Source organism: Hyperolius riggenbachi, chromosome 4 (assembly GCF_040937935.1).
Source record: "Hyperolius riggenbachi isolate aHypRig1 chromosome 4, aHypRig1.pri, whole genome shotgun sequence".
Taxonomy (NCBI): Eukaryota; Metazoa; Chordata; class Amphibia; order Anura; family Hyperoliidae; genus Hyperolius; species Hyperolius riggenbachi.
Window position 1 is genome coordinate 390171965 of NC_090649.1, and position 27760 is coordinate 390199724.

General features: G+C 43.5%; 1 protein-coding gene across 6 annotated transcripts in view; it reads left to right on the top strand.

The window, feature by feature from the left end:
• MAP4K3 (mitogen-activated protein kinase kinase kinase kinase 3) overlaps positions 1 to 10363 on the top strand; it is a 391382-nt gene extending 381019 nt beyond the window's left edge. For all 6 annotated transcript variants that reach the window (XM_068232153.1, XM_068232154.1, XM_068232156.1 and 3 more), the window contains 5 exons: positions 2256 to 2324; positions 5317 to 5409; positions 8173 to 8243; positions 8335 to 8390; positions 10206 to 10363. In XM_068232153.1, coding sequence (XP_068088254.1) covers positions 2256 to 2324; positions 5317 to 5409; positions 8173 to 8243; positions 8335 to 8390; positions 10206 to 10293 — 377 coding nt within the window. In that variant the 3' untranslated portion in view covers positions 10294 to 10363. The remainder of the gene's footprint in view (positions 1 to 2255; positions 2325 to 5316; positions 5410 to 8172; positions 8244 to 8334; positions 8391 to 10205) is intronic.
• Positions 10364 to 27760: the final 17397 nt, after the last annotated feature.

Sequence of the window (27760 nt, forward strand, 5' to 3'; positions counted from 1 at the left end):
GGGTGGAGCCCAATACTAGCAAAATACATGTAGTCTCAGTTAAATAATTAGATAGGGACTTGTAGGTCCGTTCATATCCTTTATCCGTTCTCTTTTGTCCTCCTCTTTTCTTCCTTTTCCCTTTTTTGTCCCCCTCTGTCTCACCTCAATTTGTGCCTCTTTTGTGTCCCTCTGTGTGACCTCATGTTCCCGTCTCATCTCTTTTCTCCCTGTGCCTCTTGTCCGCCTCTGTTCCCCCTGTGCCTCTTTTATCCTCCTGTGTTACCTCTTGTCCCCTTCTGTCTCAGCTTGTCCCCCTGCCCTAGCCAGGTATAGGTGCCCCCAGTATAGGTATCCAGGCATAGGTGACCCAGTATAGGTAGCCAGGTATAGGTTCCCCCAGTATAAGTAGCCAGCTATAGGTGGTGCCCTAGTATAGGTAGCCTGGTGTAGATACCCTCAGTATAGGTAGCCTGGTATAGCTGGTGCCCCAGTATAGGCCAGCAAGATACAGGTGCCCCAATATATTCTACTATAGGTGGTGCCCAGGTATAGGTAGCCTGGTTGAGTTGCCCCCCAGTGTAGGTAGCCTGGTATGGGTGGTGCACCAGTATAGGTTAGCCAGGTACTGGTGCCCCCAGTATAGGTAGCAAGCTATAGGCACTCCAGTATAAGTAGCCAAGTATAGGTGGTGCCCCAGTATAGGTAGCCAGGTATAGGTGATGCCCCAGTTAACCACTTCACAACTGAGGGGTTTTACCCCCTGACCACCAGAGCAATTTTCTCCTTTCAGCGCTCCATCCATTCATTCGCCTATAACTTTATCATTACTTATCACAATGAAATGAACTATATCTTGTTTTTTTCACCACCAATTAGGCTTTCTTTAGGTGGGACATTATGCCAAGAATTATTTTATTCTAAATGTGTTTTAATGGGAAAATAGGAAAACATTTGGAAGAAAAAACATTATTTTTCAGTTTTCCGCCATTATAGTTTTTAAATAATGCATGCTACTATAATTAAAATCCATGTAACTTATATGCCCATTTGTCCCAGTTATTACACCATTTAAATTATGTCCCTATCACAATGTTTGGCGCCAATATTTTATTTGCAAATAAAGGTGCATTTTTTTCAGTTTTGCATCTATCCCTAATTACAAGCCCATAATTTATAAAGTAGCAGTGTTATACCCTCTTGATATAAATATTTAAAGATTTCAATCCCTAAGGTAACTATTTAAGTCTTTTTTTTTATTGTAATTTTTTTTTAATTTATTTTAATATTTCAAAAAAAAAATATTGATAACAATTGGGGAGTGTGGGAGTTAATTAGTTAAAAATAATAGTAAAAATAATTTATTTGTATGTGAAAAAAATGTTTGGGTGTAGTAGTAGCATTTTTTTTTTAGGCATCCTGCAAGCGTCGGAAGGACGCTTGCAGGAAGGGAGGCTGGGAAACTGAGTTTTTTCACAATGATCGGCTGCTTCTCGTAGAAGCATGCCGATCATTGCGGGGGCAGAGATCAACGAACGGGAATGGATTTTCCCATTCATTGATCTCCGGGCGAGCGGGCAGCGGCGTGCATGATCGCGGGAGTGCGAGCGGGAGCGCGGACAGCGGCGGCAGCGGCGGGGGGTGCGTATATCTACGCTTCGGGCGGGGAAGTGAAGTCCAAAGGAGCGTAGATATACTGTACCCTGGCGGCGAAGTGGTTAAGAAAGGCCGCTGTAGCAGGCTCACTCATCTGCTCCCCACGTTCAAGCGCTGATGTCACTCTTCTCTCAGTGCTGGAACGCGGTGTGCTGGTTTGTGAGCCACAGGCCCGCAGCCAGCACATGCGGCCCTTCCAGCGCTTTGGGGGGGCCCAGGGCCCCCAGAAGCCCTGGGCCCCTCACTGCAGTGTCAGTTGTCCCCCCCCCCCCCCCCCCCCCTGATGGCTGCCCTGTATTTATATTCAAATAACCCATTATAAATACTCTCCATGAAGTGCCATGGAACATTTGAGGTTCAGTTGGGGAATTTTATGTATTGTAAAGAGTTACACACTGGAGTGCCCTCTTTCTCTTTTGTCTTTGTGCTTGTTCTCCCATGCAGTGAATTATGGTCAATAAAAGCTTCCATAATTGTGTTCCGTGGCTGAGTGCCTCCCCAACAGACCTATCGCCCAAGTCCTGCCGTGTATGGCGCATACAGAATTATAATGTCTCTACCCAATACACTGACTATTAAGGCTTGCTTTGCACTAAATGTATGTTTGTCTTTATGCTCAGATTCCCCGCAGGCGGATGTGGTCCATGTGACACAGCTAGAGAGAGACACTATTCTAGTGTGCTTAGATCGTAAGTACTTCTATCATTTGCACTCACTCTACTGTTGTAAAACTTGCAGTGTGTTTTCCTGTCTTTGCTGGCAGAGTTGGTTAGGGCCGTTTCCACTAGGGATGAATGGATGATGAATCTGCAGTGTTTCCCGCAGGCGAATCTCTTCTATGCATTGCTAGATGAATGGCACTGCGGTGCAATTCTGGACGGCATGCTGCAGTTTCCTGCAGCGCGCACTCCAATCCCTATAGCCACGCATTGGCACAGCTAAGCGATCCGGATGTGTACTTGCATAAGTACAAGTGCCGGCAACCCTCCTGCAAAATCCACGCCTGCTACATGGAAACTGGCCTTTATTTAGAATTCCCAGTACAGAGACTGCTGGCTTGATTACTTTTCTTGTGATGTTCCTGTGATAAGATGATTGCTTCTAAGTTAATCAAGACAAGACACAGAACATTTATATTGCACTTTTCTCCTGGTGGACTCAAAGCACCAGAGCTGCAGTCACTAAGGCGCACTCATTAGGCAGTAGCAGTGTTAGGAAGTCTTGCCCAGTGCATCCTCACCGAATGCTTATAGAACTCCAACAGAGATCCTGCAGGGTTTACTTCCTAGTATCATGGGAGCACAGAAAGGGTTAACCTCCTGAACCTTGAGACAGTTTAGACAGAGCTGACAGCTCTGATTTATACTTGCTGATAACTTGTAGATAAGGGAGAATTGTGCTGGGAATACACAATGAGATTTCTCAGCAGATTTACTGTCCAATCTTTTTTCCGATCGATTTCTATGAGCAGTCGATCAGAAAAATGATCCAAAATCAGATCGGACATGTCTGAAATTATCTATCGAACTATTTATCTGCCAAAAAATCTCATGGTGTATTCCCAGCAGATTACACGGTACGTTTTTCGCGTTCGATTCGGCGCACGATCTATTAGCAATCCGATTTTCTGCTCAATTCTCTTATCTTCCACTCGTTTTTCTTTTCTTTTTTCCATTGACTTCTATAAGAAATCGAGCGGAAACGAATCGAGCGGAACATCGGACATGTGGGAATTTTATCATCGAAGGCATCTATCGGAATGATTCTTACAAAAAAACGTACCGTGTAATCCCAGCATAAGACAGACTGTTCTCTGTAAACACACACAGGGTGAATTTCTCTGTGTTTTCCTTGTATACTTTGCAAAAGTTTAGGTCCACTTTAACATATGCACAAAAACTTGCAGGGGTGCCTGTAATTCACTGTTCTCGGTCTATTTCCACAGAGGTCTAGCAAGTTGAGTGTCATATGTACTGTATTTACCATGTACACAGGCCTAGCAAATGCCTACTGAACCAAAATGACAACTGGCGGGTATACTACTAGGGTGGCATAGGGGAGGGGGGTGCTTTTGGTCAATATAAAAATGTTTGTACTAAGTTGCCACTTTAGCTACGACTAAGGAGGGTCTGAAACGCGTCAGCTCTTGCGCTGCCATGTACCATTGTTGTACCACCTTTTATTGATGATCGGATAAAAGATATGGCTTTTTAACACGATGGAGTGCGGACAACTTTGCTTCATATGGTCGTTAGGAGTGGTGTTCTGGTCTCCTGCACCCTTCTACACACAGCACAGCGATATGTGGTGAGGTGGAGAAGCTTCCTTTTCTTTTTCTAGGATGAAATAACAACCTGCATCTAATCTTGATCAAGTTAACCACTTGAGGACCCACCCTTTACCCCCCCTTAAGGACCAGCGCTGTCTTAGCTGATCTGTGCTGGGTGGGCTCTGCAGCCCCCAGCACAGATCAGCGTGCAGGCAGAGCGACCAGATCGCCCCCCTTTTTTCCCCCACTAGGGGGATGATGTGCTGGGGGGGTCTGATCGCTCCTGCCTGCCGGGTGTTGCGGGGGGGGGCACCTCAAAGCCCCCCTCCGCGGCGAAATCCTCCCCCTCCCTCTCCTACCTGGCCCCCCCTGGTAAGCCGGGCTGCACAGGACGCTATCCGTCCTGTGCAGCCAGTGACAGGCTGTCTCCTGTCACATGGCGGCGATCCCCGGCCGCTGATTGGCCGGGGATCGCCGATCTGCCTTACGGCGCTGCTGCGCAGCAGCGCCGTACAATGTAAACAAAGCGGATTTCCGCTTGTGTTTACATTTAGCCTGCGAGCCGCCATCGGCGGCCCGCAGGCTATTCACGGAGCCCCCCGCCGTGAATTGACAGGAAGCAGCCGCTCGCACGAGCGGCTGCTTCCTGATTAATCAGCCTGCAGCTGGCGACGCAATACTGCGTCGCTGGTCCTGCAGCTGCCACTTTGCCGACGCACGGTATAAGCGTGCGGTCGGCAAGTGGTTAAGATTCTAATGCTGGGTACACACGGTGTGTTCCCGCACTCAATGCCCCGCTCGATTCCCGCCGATTCCTGGCCGCTCGATTATTTCCGACATCTCTGATTCGCGTTTCGATGGATCATTAGGTCGATTCTCATGTAAAGTATGCCAAATCGACCTAACAATCATCGAAACGTGATCAGAAATGTTCGGAAATAATCGAGCGGCCGGGAATCGAGCGGGGCATCTAGTGAGGGAACGCACCGTGTGTACCCAGCATAAGGGGGATAGTCATTAGTTGTATCACCCAAAAAAATAAAGTATAGATGTTCTCACTACAACTATGGATTAAGTAAATTAATAGGACTGCTACAGTCCCCCCATTAAATGTCAAAGTGGCATCCCCACCACTTTAGTCACACCCCCTTGTGCCGTTACTAAAGCAGGGGGATGACACATAAATTCCATGAGGTCCTGGAAGGGTGTATCCATTCCAGCAGCCAGTGTGTGCCATAGTGGAGCTGTACGATGCTGCTGATGTGAATAATGTGATCCTTGACCTGACTCAGGTCTTTTGTCATGGACTTTGACAGGCACCCGACACTTCCATACATGAGGCTGACAGTGTATTATTGTTCAACTGAGTTGTGCATAATGTTAATTTGCTTTGTCTCATTATCTTCTCACAGGTTGTATAAAGATTGTAAATCTTCAGGGAAGGTTAAAGTCCAGCCGGAAGTTGTCTGCAGAACTTACCTTTGATTTCCAGATCGAATCCATAGGTAAGCAAGAAACCCTTTACTACATGCTGGGGGCTGTTGGTCTGTCTGGTTGGATATTTATAAATCCGCTCCTCAGCTGCCAACAGAGAGATACTCTATTGCACTGCTGAATGATGCTAACAGGCAAGAGCTTAAAGTATGAACAAAGTTTAACATTTTAGAAAGTAGATGAATGGTTCGGGGTTGTCTAGCTCCAGTTCTCGCAGGTTGAGGTCCTCACACATTTTTAGGATAGCATTTAGGGCCCGTTTCCTCTACATGCACATTTATGTGTATTTTCTGCCCACAGATTCACATAGCAATGTATTTCAATGGGCCTATTTTCGCGTACGTTAAAAAGGGGCGCTGGGAAAAAAGGGCGCGGGGTTTTAAACGATAAGCATGGATAACGTTTAAAAATGTATTGTACTGTATTTCGTTTAAAATTAATGTTTTATAAAGTTATAAATCATTAAATAATGTGCATTAAATCGGCAATTGTAAAAACGTTAATCTTCCGTTTAAATAGTGAAACGTATAATAACGTTTAAAAAAAAATTACTAAGTAACCCTCCCTGTACCTACCCCTAACCCCTAGACCCCCCTGTTGATGCCTAAACCTAAGACCCCCCCTGTTGGTGCCTAAGTAACCCTCCCTGTACCTACCCCTAACCCCTAGACCCCCCTGTTAGTGCCTAAACCTAAGACCCCCCTGTTGGTGCCTAAACCTAAGACCCCCCTGTTGGTGCCTAAACCTAAGACCCCCCTGTTAGTGCCTAAACCTAAGACCACTCTGTTGGTGCCTAAACCTAAGACCCCCCTGTTGGTGCCTAAACCTAAGACCCCCTGTTGGTGCCTAAACCTAAGACCCCCCTGTTGGTGCCTAAACCTAAGACCCCCTGTTGGTGCCTAAACCTAAGACCCCCCTGTTGGTGCCTAAACCTAAGACCCCCCTGTTGGTGCCTAAACCTAAGACCACCCTGTTGGTGCCTAAACCTAAGACCCCCCTGTTGGTGCCTAAACCTAAGACCACCCTGTTGGTGCCTAAACCTAAGACCCTCCTTAGTGCTCACTGTATTGTGTGTAGAATAATGTTTTAAAAACAGTAAGGGATAAAATATATTACAATTTACATTACGTACTGATCGCTTTGTTTTGTGAATAATAATGTTTTACAAACAGTAAGGGATAACATTTAAAATAATGTTTTATTGAAATAAGAAACGTAAATCATCACAAGCAGTTATAAAACATGAAAAATCTTCGGGCGCCGTTGGAAAACGTTATTATTCTCGGGCGCCCTTTTTTCCTGTTCGGCGCCCATTAAACGATAATTATTATAGGAGTGAATGGCGGCGCCCGATTTGTCCACTAGCCTCCTGCGCCCTTTTTTACTGTTACCCTATTTTCACTGTATCCAGAATTTGCATGCAGAAAAAAATCTGGACAGTAGTGCTATAAAACTTTGGATGCCGAATGGTGTTTCCATGTGTGTTTTCATGTTTGCGTGCATTTTTTTTTGCTGTTTCATGTATGTTCATAATTTTGTATGCCACGTGATGTTTTTGAGTGCGTTTTCGCATTTGCATTTTTTTTTGCATGTTTTTTCATTCATTTTCATGTATGTCAGTAGAGACAAAACACATAGGAAGAAATTAGCGTTTACACATGCGATCTCGCATTGTAAAAAACGCATACACATGCAAATTTACATACACATTCAGATGCAATTGTGCGTCCAGAACATGGCATGCAAATTTGCATGCTTGTACTGGAAACGTACTCTTAATGAACATTGGGAGTGAATGAGGTGAGGTGGGGTTCACCAAATAAAAAAAAACTCTGTCCTTCCCAAAATACCAACATGGATTTGACCCTTAGGGTCCATTCACACTTGAGCAGAAATCACGTGATTCCCGCTCACCGCAAACCGCTAGCGTTTTTTTAAAAACCGCTAGCCATTTAATCCTATGGCAGTGTTCTCACTTCCGCGATCACAGCGGTTTGCGTTTAGCGTTAACCGCAAACACGTTACATGCAGCATTTTCTGAGCACTCGCCATCAGCATGTATAGAACCGCTAATCACGATCGCTCCCAAAACGCTTGTGTCCAGTGATTTTTCCGCGTTAATCGTGGGAAAAATCACTCCCGCAAAACGCTAGCGGTAATCGCTAGCGTTTTGAGATTTTAGAAGTGAATGGGGCCTTAAAGCTCGTATACATGTGCAACTTTTCCGCACAACTACCGTCCAAACTTGGTCTGTTGGGAGTGTGTATGCGTGATAAATGACTAGACGAGTAATGGATAAAAGACGGTTTGACCGATCCAGCCAGCAGATCAACTCACACAGCTGTTGGGCTGATATTGTGCAGTTGGCCACGTGTGTACAAGTAATTTGAACGATTTGTACTTGTTTGATGAATGTGGCCATATCGTGCAGTCCATCATTCCGGTTGTGTGTGCAGTTTGCAAATGAGATGGGCGTTCAGTTGGTTGGTGCGTGTAAAATAAGTGCAATCGCTTGGTCATGCGATTGGTGCTTCTGTGTGTACTACCCTTTTAGGACAGGTGCTAGACAACCCTGCTTTATATCAGTTTGATGGTGTGTACATTCATCTTGTGGTGCCTGTTGAACCAGACTCCTGCCTTTTCTATGTGCTTTTCCTTGGCATGTTTTTTCCCATGAAATAAAGATTGCTACATTATTTTTATGAAGCACTTGAATTTTTGATAAATACGGGGATGGTTAATAGATTAAATCTTATTACTTTTTTCTTTAACAGTCTGTCTGCAGGATAGTGTGCTGGCATTTTGGAAACATGGCATGCAGGGTAGAAGCTTCAGATCAAATGAGGTAAGTAGAAGAAACCAGAGCGGACGTGAGGATCACATAGAGAAGACTCCTTGACCATTAACTGGAATAATATTCTTTGTTCTGCTTCCAGATAACACAGGAAATCTCAGACAACAGTCGGATATTCCGCCTTCTGGGATCTGACAGGTAAGAATGCAGCTATAGTGTGTTACAGCACACAGTGTCTACTGCTTGGGAACAATTATGAGCAGCAAAGTTACGGAATGATTCACCACAGTATACAATTATGATGCTTGTCTGCTACCTTCACTTGTCAGATTATTATACTGTAAAACATTACCATAGGCTTCATACACAACTACCACAGTTCTTGGCCAAGTAGGCTGGTGGGGGTGCCTCGGCCGAGAATCTGGCTTGTGTAAAGCGCGCAGTCGTTCCCCCCCCCCCCCCCCCTTCCATTCCCGCCGTGATGCGTTGCCAATTGATCCGCCTTGGGTGTTGTTCCCTCTCTCCCTGCCCACTCTGTCAGCTCTCCTCCCTCCTCCATAGCACTAAAGATTAAAATTTCCATTTCCATTGTAGTTGGTTAAAATATTATGTACTCATGTACATTTCTCTTTTTTATTTTTTAAAAATGTGCCAAAACCTCAAGAAAACTTTGTTTCATGTTGTCATTATGGGGTGTTGTGTGTAGAATTCTGAAGAAAACATAAAATGTGGAAAAAGTGATGGGCTGTGAATACTGTCCTGATGAAAGATTGCGGGATCGGGCCTGGGCAATACCAGAAGTGGCCGGGCTACTGCAGCCAATGCGAGAAGCTACGGCGATGGTGGCTTGTGTCCTCCTCTCATGCATCTGCAGGGAGTGAATATATAGGGCAGCCTGTGCGCTTTTACTCTTTCCCTCCCTGCTTTGTTCGCACGTGTGGTGTCCGGCTTTCATTGCAGCTTGTGTAAAGCTAAGTACCCACGGGGGTACAATTGTAGCTGTCGCCGCACACGACAGCTCGTCGCCAAATCCCTCTGCATCCACACGGCAGCAGAGGGATTAGCGATGCGGCGGAAGCTGTCGCCGAGTTTCCTCCCCCCCGCCGGAAGCTCCGTGTGGTGTGTGTGGGTAGCTGTCGCTAGCCCGCATACACATGCGGGGCTAGCGACAGTTGCGGCGACGACTGTAGCCGGCGATTGAACATGTCAATCGCCTGGCGACAGCTCCGACGGGCGACGTTTCGGGGCGCGCGCATCATACACACGGGGGAACTGTCGCCGCAACATGCGCGTGCCACGCGGTTGCGGCGACGGCCGTCCCCCGTGAGTATGGGCCTTTAAGCTACATACTCACGGGGGACAATTGTCCCCCGTAGCATGCGCGCACACGAACAGCGAAATGCCGGCGACAGCTGTCCACACGTCTCGCCAGAAAGGCAGAGATGCGGCGGAAGCTGTTTGTGAATGGAGCATCCCCCGGCCGGATGCTCCATTCACTCGCGTAGGTCTCCTGTCGCTAGCCCGCGTACTCACGCGGGACTAGCGACAGTTCCGGCGAAGTCACTGCGACAGCTGTAGCCGGCGATTGAACATGTCAATCGCCTGGCGACAGCTCCGACGGGCGACGGTTCGGGGCGCGCGCGTTATACACATGGGCGACCTGTCGCCGCAACACGCGCGTGCCACGTGGCTGCGGCGACGCCCGTACCCCGTGTGTATGGGCCTTTACAGCAGCAAATACCAGCAACACTGGCTGAAAGTCCACGGAGACACCACACGCACACACAGCAGGGAGGAGAGAGCACAGGCACATTGGACAAGCTGCTTGTATATTTCCTCCCTGCAGACAGATGTGAGAGGAGTGGGCTAGGGGAGGCCCAGCCACTTTGCATATTGGCCGTCCAAAACCCCAAAGTTCTGGTTGTAACATATATTTATTTTTGTTTGGAGTATAAACAACGCTGATTTTAAAATTATGCTTACCAGGTACTTTTTTCTCACCCTTCAATACAGAGTCGTTGTTTTGGAAAGCAGACCAACAGACAACCCCACAGCCAATAGCAACTTGTACATTCTGGCGGGACATGAGAACAGTTACTGAGAAACTCCACTGCACAGGAATCTGTCATTCTAATAAACACTATCGCTCATGACGGTGGAAGCAGGAAGAATCCGTTCATACAAATGCGGGAAAGTGTTGAAAGACTCCCAAGCAAGAAGCCATGGTTTCAACATGGCAGCCAAAGAGCGATGATCCTATGAGTAACACCTTGCTCCCTCCAGTGATGTGGGTGCAGGAAGTGGAAGTATGGGAAAAGTTACATGGCGGGGATACAAATTCCCTGCAGATGAGCCTCTAGTCAGAACAAGGCTGCAGCAACATGTGGCGGTTTTATATTGATGTTATATATTCCAATAATTTATTGTGGCATGAGTTAATGACGAAGAGTACACTGTCTTCGTTGTGGTAAGGACACAAGTCTTCTTAAACTCTTCCCACACAAGTGCTGCATTCACAATGGTGTAATCTTTGTACATACAGGTAGTGTTAACTCTTCCTCACCTTGCTGTAGCTGTAGCTTCCTGTTGCTGACATCCTACCTGAGACTTACTTGTAGATAGTGAAACTTTTATGACGTACAAGTGTCTTAATTGTACAGATGTAAAGTTGGTCCACATCAGTAGCTGAGGAGGAGGGCTGGGTCGATGTGGTAAAATCTGCTTCCTTCTTATTCCCCAGGCATCTCGGCCAACTATCAGAGAGGACTTCTCAAAATGAACACAAAAAAAAGTTTATTAACACTATTCTATTTTTAATATGTGTAAATTAGTCTTGCCAATATACATTTTTGTAAGTTTGAAAGAAATACTGAAAGCTATAGAGGAAGATGTAAGCATTTTTATGATATCCTTAACTTTAAGGCAAGTACACTGGTGTTTAAATTTGCACAAAGTATTGTCGTGTCACATTGCGCCACAGAGTTCCGTGGTGACCGCTGTGAAACGCGCCGGCTTTACGCCACTTGTATCTATACGTTTGCTTGCTTCTGTTGGTTTTACATGATGAGCAACTCAATGCACACACATTATAAATAGTTGTAAATATACAAATCTTTACCTGAATATAATACGCCTTCTTTGCTGAGATGGTATCTTACAGGCCTGATTAACCACAATATTCTGTTGTAAGCTTGAGGCAAACCACCACAAAGCTATTGACAAATGTTAAAATATATTACCACTATCGCAAAAAAAAGTAACATTTAAAATACAAACACACATTTAAATAAAAAGTACATTTCTTCAAGAGTAAAATGAGCTATACATTACTTTTCTCCTATGTTGCTGTCACTTACAGTAGCTCGTAGAAGTCTGAATGTACTGACAGGTTTTTGACTAATTAATCTCTTCATGGGGGATTCACAGTATTTAATGTATTCTTTACAAAAGCACTCCCTGGGAAGGATCTATACAAAGATGCAGGCCACCCTTCACCTGCTTACACACTGTTCTGGCAGGTGGACTGAACAACTGCTGTTGTGTGCTTTTCAAAATAAAGAAAATCGTGAGAATCTCCCATGAGGAGATGGACCAGTCCAAAACCTGTCAGTTCTGTCAGATTTCTACTACCTATTGTAAGTGACAGAAACATAGAAGAAAAGTAATTTATAGCACATTTTACTCTGGGAGAAATGTACTTTTCTTTTATGTGTTTTCTTGTATTTTCATTTTTATAATGTTTCACAATAGTGGTCCTTTAAATGGCCAGTAATTCTAATCTGCATGTTGGGTTTATATATAAGAGCAATGGGATATATATTTAGGTACATGGTAAGAGTCCAGGTAACTTCACATTCTGTAAATGCATTGACGGACGCCAGAAGGCAGCTTCCATTAGCCTAACATGACTGTTTCCATCTGACGATAAGATGTATCTGTGGCAAGTATAAATACGTCAACCATCTCAAGGTTTGCACATATATATGGAATGCTTAACATACATGTTTGTTAGCGGTATTAGTACTTATTAGTAGTAGTATTTGTGCTTTAGAGTTGCTGGCCTTTAAATATTACAAATTGAAAATCTGTAAATTGGCTGTTGATTGCTAGCTGAGGGTTTCAGATACTAAATGTAGCTTATAATATCAGGTGGGGCGGAGTCAGGGTCCTACGTGTCATGCTGACCATTTCACCACAGCCTCACTTCAATCGCTTTTCACTTTCAACCTCCTGCAGGGAAGGTACCCGACAATAATTGATATTCCATTATAACTCTGCCTTCTGTTAGCAGCTGTGGTATATTCAGGTAAATATATACACCTATAATTGGCATCAGGTTTTTTCAGAAAACTGAAATCAACAAAGATCTGTGTGTGTACAGATACCACAACCAGATATGTCCAACTTTTAATGTGTGCCTGTCTCCTCTACGTATAGAAGTCAGCCATTTTGTTTGTGGTGGTAACCCATGGAAAGCACAGGGAGAGGTTTTCACATTGCTTCCTGCCAGTAATAACATTGGTAAGAAGGGCGGGGATACAGAATATCTGGAAGGAGTCCCTGTAGTTATGATGGGTGGAGCTTATTAGACTGGATGTGTATAAGGGAGCCGGGCAGCAGCCTGCATTAAACCAAACAAAATGTCACCTAGCAATATAGGCACCATATGCTCCTTGCTGTCTTCTTATGTTGGCTGAAGACCTACAGTCAGCTCAAGCTACACACCTTTCTCTTTTCTGAGGAAATATCTTCCTGTTGGCCACAAGGCATTAACCAGTTAGCAGCTTCAAAGGAATTATCTCGGTTGAGATAAGTGCACTGCTTTTGACCTCAGCTGGCAGAAATGGTCGTGCTGTCAATTCTTGGAAGGTTTTAATGTCTCTCTGATAGCAGAAAATATAGAAACTGAAAGCAGAAGTCCTCTGTTATTGTCTCACACTGTCCTCTGGCGACAAGTGGCCATAAATATGCATTACATCAGTACTAATTAGTAGCAAGGAAATATAACAAAAAAATGTGCTAAAATAAATTGGCTTGGAGTAAAGTGTAGTCTCTGGCAGTAAGAAAAATGATAGAACACTCCTGTGCACAGAAGTATCAATAAAGTGATTTTCTACTTCTTAGAACTTATTAGGCACCAGGGCTCCCTGAAGTGTTCCATTTAAGAGTTGCTCTTGGCGACACAAAATGGCTGACCACGCCCCTGTGCAGGAGAGTCGCTGAAGACATTTGTTACAGATCTGTACACTGAGGAGGAGTAAACTCTCACTCAAAGCAATCACAAAATATTGTTTCATGTGATACTTATACCGTGTGTGTGCACAGTTTGATCCTCCGTGTTGATTTGGTGGCAGTCTGTATGAACGGCGAGAGATGAAGTTGATATGCCTAGAAAAGAGCGATCCCCGCCTCAGCAATCACAAAGCAGAGGCCGCTATGGCGATTGTCTCCCCCGGCCTGTGTGCATTCCTCGGCAGGTGAGTTGCACCCATAAAATCGCTGCCCCAACTTCATAGAGGAGACAGGACTAGTCACCAACTGGATAAATGCTCAACATTTCACCGCCACCTACAGACTAAGCTCCTCTAACATTCCACTTTTATGTTACAATGCTATATTTTTATTTTTATTTTGCCTTATTTTACATCCTTTAGGATGCTTGTGAATTTGTGGCCAAACTAATTTAGTTACTACCTCATACAAATAGACTAAAGGAGACTACGCATCAAAGGAGCTGTGCTTTTTGTTCTGCTCTTTATTTGTTTAACCTTTCTGCCATTATTCAGCCCATGGACACCGGTTCTGAAGTCAATCAGCGATGTCTTCTCTTTCTTCTCTATTGCAAGGAACGTTCTAGGCCTTCATTCCGCTGTATGTTTATGCACCTTAATGAATTAGGCTATTGTACAAGGTCTGAGACGTACATGTATTGTACTAGACTGAATGCATTACTAGTAAGCATTAATTGTTGATGAAGCTCTGTTTATATCTCCTAACATTTGAAAACAAAGTTAGGACATTTTAAAATATTTTCACTAAGAGATTAAAAAAAAGAGATACTGCAGTTCTTTGTTCAGATGTTTGTCGTTCTCGTGGACGAGGGGGAGGAGCTATGTGAGGAATTTGTGGTTTCATCTTCTGTGTCCAAGAGTTATCATACGTCTCTTTAAATTTTTTGTGTATTTATATGTAATTGTGGTCAAAATGTGGGTTCTGATCATTGATTCCAAATACAGTAGTGTCTGAGTTTTCCAGAACTCAATTAACCAGCAGTCTCAGCCAAACAGCTTTAATGGGCTCTGCTGTGCATAAAGACTGAGTTCCTCGCCTCCCCCAAGGTTATTAATATACTTTCTGTTTATTTTAACATTTATACAGCGATCATGGTATGTATATAGAGTGGGGTATAGTACTGTATTAGCTAGGCGTATTTATAACATCGAGTCTCAAGCACCCAGAAAGCACACTTGTCCAGCATCAGCAGATCCCCGTTGGTGCCAAATAACTGAGCCTCTACTGTACTAACCCTAATTGGAGATACAAGGCTGGCACTTTACTGTGAATTGCTTTCTGACAAGACAGTACACCAATGTGTAGATAGACAATTTACAACTGTAGAAACAGTGGGAAGATTTTAGAAGTACGCTTTACAAGCAGGGATAATCGCCCACTGCACATAGTTTATGGTCAGTATAGGTACAGAGTATCAGCTTAGGGCCGAAAGCCCACAAGTGTGCTTTCCTGCAATGCTTTGTGCTGTCTAGGAATAGCCAACACTTGCAAAAGCACTTCGCTAATTCAAGCTTGTGCCGGTGATTTCATTCAGGAAATGCAAAGTCCAAAATGGCATTCCCTGATGGAAAGCATTGGTTGTTAAGTGCAAAAATCACTTAAAAAAAAACCCGCTAGCCCTTACACTGTAACATGTCTGTGTTTTAAAGGATACCTTAGTGCAAAAACAATTTAAAAACGGGGGGAGCGCTCATGGTTACAGGCGCATAAGTAAGGATGCGTACCGCCAGGCAGCACCTGCGGAGTCAGCCGTGACCACCCCAACCAGGATGCAAGTTCAAGGGATGCGGAAACGGAGGGGGACAGAGGAGAACGGGGGAGCAGTGGGCATGTGGAGAGCCCACTACACATGCCTGCTCTTCCTGTATTTAAATTGTTATTGCGCTAAGGTATCCTTTAAAATGGGGCTAAAATCAATATTGCAAGTACATTGCATTATTGTTCAGAGCCCCATTATAAAGCCGTGTACACATGTATGAGGACCGTCACTCGGCAGGGATCAGAACTCGATCCCTCGGGTGACAATCCAGGGCTGTGTCTGTACAAATGCGTTGCTAGTAATGCAAGAGGAAGGATGTAGCGGGCAGACGGAGCAGAAGAACAATACTCTTAGCCTGCACGCGGCTGAGACATTCCACCAAGCAGATCACTTGCTGGGGGATCAGGGGCTGCTGTACACACACTAGATTTTCGGCAGAGGCAGCTCCGACTGGTGGCCACCTTGGTCGAAAACCATCTAGCATGTGTACAAGGCTATTTAACCACAGTTCTATATAAATACACTAACACTATATGTATTGTGGTTTCACACCCGCGGTGGCTCACTTTAGGGTCTCTTGACATGTAGAAGAAGCTAACAAATGATTGAACCTGTGAGAAGCCACCTCAGTTTGTGAAGCAAGTTTGGGGTGGATTTTCACTTGAACACTGACCAAGCATCTGTCATCAAAGCCACATAGACATTTCAAGACTCTGTCTTCTTGTGCTCCAAGAATCAGGACTGCATAACTATAGTACAATACTGGGAGGTTTTCCACTATTATCTCACAAATAGAACCTCATGCAATAACTTCCCACCAAAACCAATGACGTTATGTGCTAAAATCCAAATTCTCTCCCCATTACTCTCCCTGCAAACATACGTGTGCATTCAAAACACTAATTAGAGAAAGGAGTAAGAGGTAGATTATGGTGTATATTCTTCATGTGGTAATGCTTTTGGATAAATTGATGATTGTATATACTGTAAAATAAACAAGATTTTTTAACAGTTGGCTGTTTCTTTTTCATGTTTTTTGAACCATACAGAGAGGAAATTCATGAATGTGTTCAAATTGATGTCAAAATTTATTTCAAGCCTGTTCGAAAGGCAAGCTGAAATAATAAGGAAAAAGGTACAGCTGCCTATAGATTGACCCGCATGGCTGCAATTGACTTGGATTTCTCTGGATGGTAATAAAAGTGAAGTTTAAAGAGGAACTGTCTGTAACCAAAGATTGAACTTCATTCCAATCAGTAGCTGAAACCCCTTTTACATGAGAAATCTTAAAGGGACGCCGAGCAGTGCAGAAACTATGGAAAGATGCATATCATTTTAAAGCTCTCTTTCTCCTCTTTCCAATGATATATAAAGCGCCGCCCTACGCCTTAGTTTTCGCTATTTTCAAGATTTAAATTGCCGCGGCCGCGATTACGATCGCGAAAATAGAGAAAATCGCGTAGGGCGACGATTTAGGTGTCGCCAGAAAGAGGAGAAAGACAGCTTTAAAATGATATCTTTCCATAGTTACATTGTATTACACAATGCGACTTTTTCTGCTGAATGGAGCTGCTGACTTTGAGAAAAAGTCGCCCTGTGTAATACAATGTAATTATGGAAAGATTGATATCATTTTAAAGCTCTCTTTCTCCTCTTTTTGACGACCCCTAAATCGTCGCCCTACGCCTTTTAGTTTTCTCTATTTTCGCGATCGAAATCGCGGCTGCGGCAATTTCAATCGCGAAAATAGTGAAAACTAAAAGGCGTAGGGTGGCGGTTTATATATCATTGGAAAGAGGAGAAAGAGAGCTTTAAAATGATATGCATCTTCCCATAGTTTCTGCACTGCTCGGAGTCCCTTTAAAGTGCACCAGAGGCAAGAACACTTAAAAATGTTATACATTCCTGGGGCTTCCTCCAGCCCCATCCGCACAACTTGCTCCCACGCCACCGTCCTCAGTCTTCTCCGGTACTGGACAAACACTAAAAAATAGGGCAACAAAAAATAATAAATCATTGTCATGGAAATAATGACTGACATATCACACAACAAAGATAACCATGACTCCAAAAAGTATTGCACACAATTGATCAAATAAGAGTAATAAATAAATGTATTAAGGACATTTCCCAAAGCAATAAAAACAATCCACACTGCCAGACACGGCTGGATGTATGAAATACAAATGACAACCAATAATGAATATCTACAGAGGGCAATGGTGCAGCATATACTACAAAGAAACATGACATCCGACTGCACCACCATTAGACCAGTCTCCAAAATACAAAATCCATGGTCAGGTGTAAATAAAACTGCAACCGGTATGAAATTTGAATGATGAATGCTATAAAAGCGCTGCTTACCACTTTGCGCACACTGTCGCCTCTCAGCACGTCTGGCAGGGGATAAGACTATACTGGGTCCCGTAACTTCAGCCAGTCAATGCAATCGCAGTACGCTCCCTCCGTCTCTCTCCGGCGGAGAATAGTACTGCACTCCGCTGGAGAGATGAAGGGAGCGCACTGTGCATGTATAAAACTGGCCAAGACTGCCGAAGTTACAGGACCCGGTACCGAAACTGGAGAAGACTGAGGATGGGGTGTGGGAGTGATCTGATCGGATGGGGCTGGAGGAAGCCCCAGGTATGTATAAAACCTTTACTGTGTACTCGTCTTTGGTTTCTGTTAACCGTTTCTCAAATAGATTGTCAGGGGGGTCTGTTAGGCTGATATTGTGGTGAAACCCCTGCCACAGTGTGATGTCAGGACCTAGGTCTCTACAGTATCCAGTCTGTAAACAGTGTTGCATTGTGGGTAATAACAGCTGTTTCCAACTGCCAAGCAACCAGTATCTTTCTCTGTGCATATGTATATCTATAAAAAAAATTTACTTATCCAATTTTAGGGGGTGTGGTTATAAATGATGGCAGTTGTTGCTGTCTGTTTTTTCTTGTCGGCCAGTAGTAAAGATGATGTGCAGGCTCATTGTGGATCAAACAGCATGAACAAATTACATTGTGAATATCAATAATTTCTTGATCTTCTATTTTTTAACTTCTCACCTTGCAATGTATTGATTTATTTTTTCCCCATTTCGCTAAAGTTCCTTTTTAAAACTCTGTTCACACTGCACAAGATAGCAGACTGTTTTCCGCAATGGACAGAGATGTTAAAGTTTACCTGAAATGGTGCCACAGCATTGAAATATACATACCTGGGGCTTCCTCCAGCCCCCTCCGGCCTTATTGCTTCCATGCCGTCCTCTTCTGACTGCCCACTACTGGCCCAGGAAAACCCAGGGCGAGTTGGCACATGCGCAGTCCGGCCAGGAGCGCTACCGTCTCACTCCCGTCACCGGGAGCGTTCTGTGCCTGCGCAGTACAGCACAGAGCTCTCCTGGCAACGTGAACATGATGGGAGCATGCGCACTGCCAGGCATGCGCAGTTGACCCCAGACTGGAGGAGTTTCCGGAGCAAATTGCAGGCGAACGGCAAGTCGGCGTGGGAGCAATCAAGCTGGAGTGGGCTGGAGGAAGCCCCAGGTATGTATATTTTATTCCTGTGGCCCCCAACTCGCATCTCGGGGTCACTTTAAGTACAGGATCCTTTCACACGTGTTTTTTTGGTGACGAAATGCAAAGTCCCAACCTGCATGTCTTTCCTGGACACAGCATGGACACAGACATGTCATAGACTGGAATGCTATTTGTGATATGTCCATTACAACAGGCATCAAAATATATATAACAGAGCTTATTCAGCGCTCACCAACAATTGACATAGAAGTACAGCATAGTCCACATAAATTCTTTGTATCCACAGATCAGTTGTATATAATACTCTCACCAAATATCGTTGCTGATTGGATTACAGATCAGCAATTCAGGCATAGACATATTGGGCTTGATTCAGAAAAGGGTGCTAAGTGTTAGCACGCCAGTGAAAAGCCACTTTGCATGTGCTAACATGCTTTGCACGTGCTAAGTAGTTAGCACATGCAAACTACTTAGCACCGTAGTTAGCACATGTAAACTACTTAGCACCGTAGTTAGCACATGTAAACTACTTAGCACACTCATTTAAAAAAAAAAAAAAATCAGTGTTTATTCAACAAAGAAAAGGAACATATGACAGAATATGCAGTGTAGCAGTGCACCTCCTAACTTTTCCAACAGTAGCTTCAGCATGAATTATCACTATGGAAGATGAGAGGTATTGTTAACAATAATATAATGATCGTCACATAATATATAGAGCTCAGATTGAATTTAAATTTCCAAATATTCTATCTTTTACAAGATCATAATTAGCAAGACCAGGGGTATCTAACCATGGAGCTTAGCACCCTAGTTAGCACAGTGCTAAGTAGTAGTTTGCATGTCCTAACTATGGTGCTAAGTAGTTTGCATGTGCTAACTACGGTGCTAAGTTTGCATGTGCTAACTACGGTGCTAAGTAGTTTGTATGTGCTAACTACTTAGCACCCTAGTTAGCACACCCAAAGCCTTTAGGCATGCTAACTGGGTTAGCACTGTTTACTGAATCAAGCCCATTGTGTGGTATCTCTCCAGATCTTCTTACTTCACACTGCATTAAAGCGGAATATAACCCTGCATTTCAACTTTGCTCTAAAACATTATTTACAGTATATTATATGCAACCAGCATTTTTTTTCGTCCAACCCTCCAGGACAGTGACATTGAGATTTGGGCTCCGCCCCCCAGAAACAGGAAACACCCAGCGTGAGCTCTATAAATCTGTTCCCAGGTATCCACACCTCAGTTGTGTGTTTCCTTCCCTGGGAACATGAGCTCTGTAAAGGGAGCTAGCTGGTCAGCAGCCTGGGAGTGCTGAGGCTGGTAATAGTTCCCTGAGGGAGCCTGCTTCACTACCCTGGAGGGTTGGAATATTGTTGCAGCAGAAAGCTCCTTACCTGCTTAAAACAGGTTTTTCCCCTCTAGCAGCCACCTGAGCGGCTGTGCGTGCTAGAGGGAGGACAACGCGGAGCAGCCCTGACGGAGGTCCTGGACGCAGCGGTGGGGGAATATCGGCTCTGCACGGAGGAAGGATGGCTTTGCCCCCAGTCTAGCGGTACTTCCGCAGAACGAGTGACTTCACTTCCGCATTTTGCGCGGCTGCAAAACAGCGTTGTGTGCGTTCCTTGTGGCACTTAGCGTTTGGCCTTTGCCGAGGATGGACGCACGAAAACTTCAGGATCAGGTAAGCCGGCGGAGATCTTGTGGGGGAGCCGCGTTTGATCACGGTCTGACTGGTCGCCGCACTGGTCTGAGGTTTGATTATGCTGCTCAGATGTATTTAGTCAGCATATGAATGACAGTGGCTAGATCAAGGATATTTGCTGAAGCTGTCTTTTTGTGGTGGCACATTGTTGTTTAAAACCAGTTAAACATGGATAACTGCACTGATCTTAAGTTTAATTAATAGATCAGAAAAAGCATGTTAGACTACTTTGTTATTTGATTACTTAAATGGGGCAATATGTTTGTTACCAGTTTAAGTATTGTAAAAGTCCTGATAGTTCAGAAAAGCATTTGTTCACATGTGACTGATTGGTTTTTGTGCAGCTCAATGTGTTTTGCATAAGTAATTGTTGCATAGCTACCTGAATGAATGTTAACTACATGGTGCATTCATTATGGGGAGTGAGCTGGTTACTGGGTTAGCTGCATATAATGTTGGATGTTTTCCATCTAAGCTTGCAGGAGGGATTTATTGGTGCAGTATCACCGAATATATATATATATATATATATATATATATATATATATATATATATATATATATATATATATATATAATTTTTTTTTTTATTTTTTTTTTTTATTTTTTTTTTTTTTCTTTGGTTTCTCTCTCTCCTGCAATATATATTTAGCAGCTGGATGCATCTACATTCTGTCTAGATGAGCTACACTTCAGTTGGTATGCATCCTAAATTATCTGTCTGATTGCTGTACTTAAGCTTATTTTACAGATAATATGATATTCCTTTTTTATGGTAAAGAGCTCAGTATATATACAGAGTATATATGAATAAACATCACATCTGTTCAGGAGAGGATTTATGTGATTAATTACAGGCTTTAATGAATTATAGTAATTAATCTCATGGTATTATTCTCTTCATATGTTTTTCAGAAGACTTCGGACTTATCCGATAGCTCTAACAGGTCCAGGAGTTGCCTTGTCTGTAAGGTGGTTTTGCCAACTAGCTGGACCAAAGCATCTTGCCAAGGATGTATTACAAAGTTAATTAATGAAGAGAATACTGCCTCCTGCAAAGAGTTTATGACTACCATGAGGCATGAAATGGTAGAAACATTTAGAGCATTCAGGGAAAATCTGCCTACAGGGTCAACTCCTGTGGTACCTCCTGTGGCAGTTATTCCCAAGGAGAATCCTAAGCCGAGAAAAGCTCTTGTAAAGACTACAAGACGTTTAATTTCTTCAGATGAAGAAGAAGAAGAGGAAATACAGGATGTTCTTCCTGGAGGACAGGTTAACAGGGATTTATCACAGGATGATATGTCAGATCAAAGTGATACGGATGAGAAACTTATGTTTTCAAGATTCAGATTTCCGGTGGAAGAGACTGATGAATTAGTGCGGGCTATTCACACTACCTTGAATATTAATCAGACCACTCCCGCTCCTGTGTCCATACATGATAAATTATATTCTGGTATGGATCCCACACCACATTTAAATTTTCCTGTACATCCCTCAACAAAAAACCTAATTAATACGCAATGGAAATACCCAGAGAAAAAACTTTTTATTTCCAGAGGGTTTAGAAAGCGATTCCCTTTTTCAGAAGAAGATGCAAAACTATGGGAAGGTTGTCCCAAGTTAGACGCAGCGTTCAGTCTAATGAATAGGGAGAATGAACTTGCTTTTGAGGATTTGGGTTTCCTTAAAGACCCAGCAGACAAGAAAATTGATTTGTCACTTAAAAAAGCTTATACAGCAGCAGTAACTAACTTTAAGCCTGCTGCAGCCACCACCTGTGTCTCTAGGACCACTTTATTATGGATAGAGAGGGTGGAAGAATTAGTCAAAACTGATGCTCCTAAAAAGGACATTTTAGAAGCTCTGAGTGTTGTTAAGAAATCTAATAATTATGTTACTGATGCTTCAACAGAGTCACTAAGAGTTACAGCAAAGACAACAGCACTAGTTAATAATGCCCGCAGAAATCTGTGGCTCAAGACATGGGACGGTAGCCAATCGTCCAAGTCTAAGGCATGTAATCTACCCTTTACGGGGGATCTGTTATTTTGGCCCTCAGCTCCAAGAAGTCTTGGAGAAGACGGCAAGCAGGAAATTATCATTTCCGAAGAAAAAGAAATTCAAGCCGAATAGGCCCTTTTTTCGCCGCAATAACCAGGCGAGAGATAAAGGGGTCCAAAAAAGGACTTGGCCAATTAATAAGGAAGGGCCTAGGAGGACTCCGCTGCATAAGCCAGCGGAGCCCCAAAGCAAGCACCAGTGACGCCAGGCTGAAAGTAGGGGGCAGGTTATCTCGCTTTCATCCAGAGTGGAGAAAGATAACCTCGAATCAATTCATTTTAGACCTAATAAAAGACGGGTACAAGATAAGATTCATAAAAAAGCCCCCGGTGAGGTTTGTAAAGACTTTAATGCCGAAAGACAGAGAAGCCAGGATGGCATTACAGGAATTACTAAGAGACATGATGGACAGAAATGTCATAAAAGAGGTACCACCTCAGGAAAGAAACCGAGGGTTCTATTCTCGAATTTTTCTGATCAAAAAGCCAACCGGAAAATTCAGAATTATTCTGAACTTAAAACCACTAAACCCCTTTATTGTATACGAAAAGTTCAGAATGGAAACTGTGTATACGATGAGGAACTTACTGAATGCAGACGTGTTTATGGTGAACATAGATCTGACAGACGCTTATTGGCACATCCCAATCAGAAGGGAGTCTCAAAAGTACCTAAGATTCAGTGTACAAGGAGACGGTGGAGTGCTGCATTATCAATTCTCGTGCCTTCCTTTCGGAATATCTTCAGCACCAAGAGTGTTTACGAAAGTAATGGCAGAGGTGGTAGGAAATCTTCATCTCCAGAACATTATAATAATCCCTTATCTGGGCGACCTATTAGTTCTAGCAGACAATGCGGTACTGCTTCAAAGAGATCTGAAGAGGGTGTTAGGTCAGTTAGAAACCCTGGGTTGGTTAGTAAATTACCAAAAGTCACATCTGGATCCATCCCAGGTGATCAAATTTTTGGGGTTCATAATAAATTCACTCCTTCAAAGACTGTTCTTGCCAGAGGACAAGGTGACAAAAGTGCAGTCGACAATAGTCAGCCTTCTAGAGGCAGACGCCATCTCAGTACGGCAGTGCATGAGTATAGTGGGTCTTCTAACCTCAACAGCACCAGCGGTAGATTGGGCAATGGCTCACGTAAGAGTTCTCCAGAACTGGCTACTGGAAAACTGGAACAGAAATCAGGGCGATTTAGAAAGCGTGTTATCAATACCAACCTGGGTAAAGGAATCACTGTCTTGGTGGATGGATATAAAAAATCTTCAGTTAGGAAGACTATGGCGGTCTCCTCCAACAAAGATTATAACAACAGACGCAAGTTTGATGGGTTGGGGAGCCCATGTGGATGGACTATACCTGCAAGGGTCATGGACAGACCCAGTAAGGGGAGAGTCATCCAACTTCAGAGAAATGAAGGCAGTTCATATGGCCCTATTACAAGCATCAGAGTGTCTAAAGGGGCATCATCTTCAGGTTCGTTCAGACAACATAACAGTAGTAGCCTATCTGAACAAACAAGGAGGGACAAGGTCCAGAAAACTCCTAGAAGTGTCACTGAAGATCTTAGATTGGGCAAAGCTGAATCTGCTATCGTTAACAGCAGTCCATCTGAAAGGGACATTAAAACGAATGGCCGACCTTCTAAGCAGACAAAGACTGTCAAATTCCGAGCTGAGGCTCAACCCGGAAGTATTCAGAATGATAACGGCCAGATGGGGGTGGCCCGAAATAGACCTTTTTGCCAATCAGACGAACTCTCAATGCAGAAGGTTTTTCTCTCTAGATCCGAAGGGAGCATGTGCAATAGATGTGTTGGCCCAAGATTGGATCTTCAGCAAAGCATATGCCTTTCCACCAATCCCCTTGATTCCTCTTGTATTACAGAAGTTGAAACTGTCCAGAATGACTCTGATATTAATAGCACCAGATTGGCCAAAACGATCATGGTACCCGTTGTTACTAAAAATGCTGAAAAAAGATCCTTTACTCCTCCCTCAGGAGGAATTACTTTTAGATCAAGAGGAACACAGATGGGTACATGTTCCAAATCTGCATCTAAAAGCATGGTTTCTGAAAGGGATGTTCTGAAGTCCAAGGGCTTGTCAGACAGAGTGATCAAGACGGTTCTGAATAGCAGAAAGAAAGTAACCAGATCGATCTATTCTAAGTATTGGAAGACTTTTTTAGACTGGAAAAAGAGAAATAAAGTTAAAGACAATAAATTACCGACAATTCTGGAGTTCCTGCAAGATGGAATTGAGAGGGGTTTGGCCTTAAGTACAATTAAGGTACAAGTAGCAGCAATTTCTGTTTTCGTTGATAAGAAATTAGCCTTAGATCCCCTGGTGATCAGATTTATGAAATCAGTAGAAAGATCAAGGCCAATAGTTAAGAAATCATGTCCTAGGTGGGACCTATCTTTAGTTCTCAATGTACTTATGGAAGAGCCATTCGAACCTCTAGAAGAAATTTCGTTAAGGAATCTTACAATTAAAACCATATTCTTAGTAGCTATTACCTCTGCAAGAAGAGTAAGCGAATTAGAGGCACTAAGCAGTGATGAACAATTCTGTTCTATATTTGAAGACCGAGTGATATTGAAGACGGTAACTGATTTTTTACCAAAAGTATCATCAGTGTCTAATAGGGGGCAAGAGATAATATTGCCTACCTTCTGCAATAAAGCAGTTCATCCAAAAGAGAAGCAGTGGCACAAGCTGGATGTAAGGAGGTGCTTACTAATATACTTAAAAAGAGTGAAGCAACTCAGGAAAACAGACAGGTTATTTGTTAATTTCACTGGAAATAAAGTGGGAGAAAAAATGACCAAAGCTTCGATAGCAAGATGGCTCAAGGTTTGTATTGAGGAAGCTTACAAATTGAGGCAGTTGGAGTCACCTAAAGAGATCACAGCACACTCTACTAGAGCTATGGCAACCTCCTGGGCCTATAGAGCTGGGGCATCGGCATCGGAGATCTGCCGGGCAGCAACATGGAGGAGTGTCAACACGTTCGTCAGACATTACCGTCTAGATCTGATGACAGCAGGAGAACAGTCCTTCGGGAGGAAAGTTCTACAGGCTGTGGTCCCGCCCTAAGGTGGGTGATTCCTTGTTTATCATCTCAATGTCACTGTCCTGGAGGGTTGGACGAAAAAACCAGGATTACGACCTGGTAATTCTATTTTTGACAACCCTCCAGGACAGTCCTTAGTTCCCACCCGTTAAGCATCATATATTTTGATGTGGGTAAAAAAGTATTAGGGTATCCAGTATGACTAGGTTCAGGTCTTGGGCACAACTGAGGTGTGGATACCTGGGAACAGATTTATAGAGCTCACGCTGGGTGTTTCCTGTTTCTGGGGGGCGGAGCCCAAATCTCAATGTCACTGTCCTGGAGGGTTGTCAAAAATAGAATTACCAGGTCGTAATCCTGTTTTTTTTTTTTTTACTAGACCAGCATTGGAAGGGTTACACAGGGCTTTAAAGTTCCTTTAGATTTCTGCAGACGCATCCAAAGCTGAAAAGAGATACATTTTGTTTACAGAAATGTATCTAAGTGTTGAATGACTCATCTCTCTGACTGAGAAGGAGCTTGGAGGACTGCCAAAGAGTGTGTAACTGTTTATCAATAGATACATAGAATGTAACAATCTGAACTTCTGCATATCTCTCCACGGAACTTGAAACGTCTGTGTTTAACCCTTCCAATGCTGGTCTAGTAAAAAAAAAAATGCTTTTTGCATATAATATGCTGTAAATAATAATTTAGAGCAAAGTTGAAATGCAGGGTTATATTCCGCTTTAATGCTCAAACAAACAGAGAAGGAGAAACAATCCAGACCAAACTTTCATGTAACACACTCGTGACCATTGTGCGACTCTGCACCTTGTGCGCCTCCATCACTAGTCACAATGAGTAAAATACAGGCTCACCGGATAGAAATGCTGACCATATGGGACAGCTACAACGCGTGTTCTATATTGACAACCTTGCTTCACTGCACTCGGATCACACTAGGGGAAACGGACAGAATGGCTAACCACAATTAGGACCAGCAACAGCGCTTAGGGATTTTCCACAACTTCCAGCAGTCTCGCATAATGGTATCTCAGACCCTTAAAAACTTAGAAAGACACCTTGCATAGTGTAATACTGTTTATTCCAAAGGTTAAGATCAAGAATTGCACTCTCAATTGTTAAAAATATAAGCGCATATCATCCATAAAAAGTCCTCACTGCTGCCGCATCTCTGAGCATCTGCCTCGCCTGTCGCGTCCGAGAACCATAACTACTGTTAATTAAGCCTTAGTGGAAGTTTTCTCAACGTGTTCTTTCTGCTGTTTGCTTGGACAGGGTGGCATAACTAAGGAGATTGGGGCCCCAGTGCAAGTTTTACATGGGGTTCCAAGAACTCTATTGATATGGAGCCATAAAACTTACCAAGAACAGTTGCAGAGTCATAGAGGTGTAATCAGAGTAAGAACACATGCTGGACAACAAAAAAGGATATGCAGGTAGTGCAGGGGCAAATCCAGGATTTCCAAGGGGGGGATTCCTGAAAGCGGTGTGTGGGCGTGGCCAAAACATGGTGTGGGTGGAGCCAAATACTAGCAGTTTCTAGGCTAAATTGCACCCAGGGTGAGGGCGTAAAATGCGCCCCCAACGTATAGACAGGTATAGGTCCCCCCCCAGTATAGGTAGTCCATATAGTTGCCCCCAGTATAGGTTAGATAGGTATATGCCCCCAGTATAGATTAGATAAGTAGATGCCCAGTATAGATTAGATAGGTATATGACCCCCCAGTATAGATTAGATAGGTATATGCCCCCCCCCCAGTATAGATTAGATAGGTATATGCCCCCAGTATAGATTAGATGGTTATATGCCCAATATAGATTAGATAGGTATATGCCCAACCAATATAGATTAGATGGTTATATGCCCAATATAGATTATACTGGGGGGCATATACCTATCTAATCTATACTGGGCATATACTTATCTAATCTTTACTGGGGGGCATATACCTATCTAATCTATACTGGGGGGCATATACCTATCTAATCTATACTGGGGGGCATATACCTATCTAGATTAGATAGGTATATGCCCAGTATAGGTTAGATAGGTATATGCCCCCCAGTATAGATTAGATAGGTATATGTCCCCCAGTATAGGTTAGACAGGTATATGT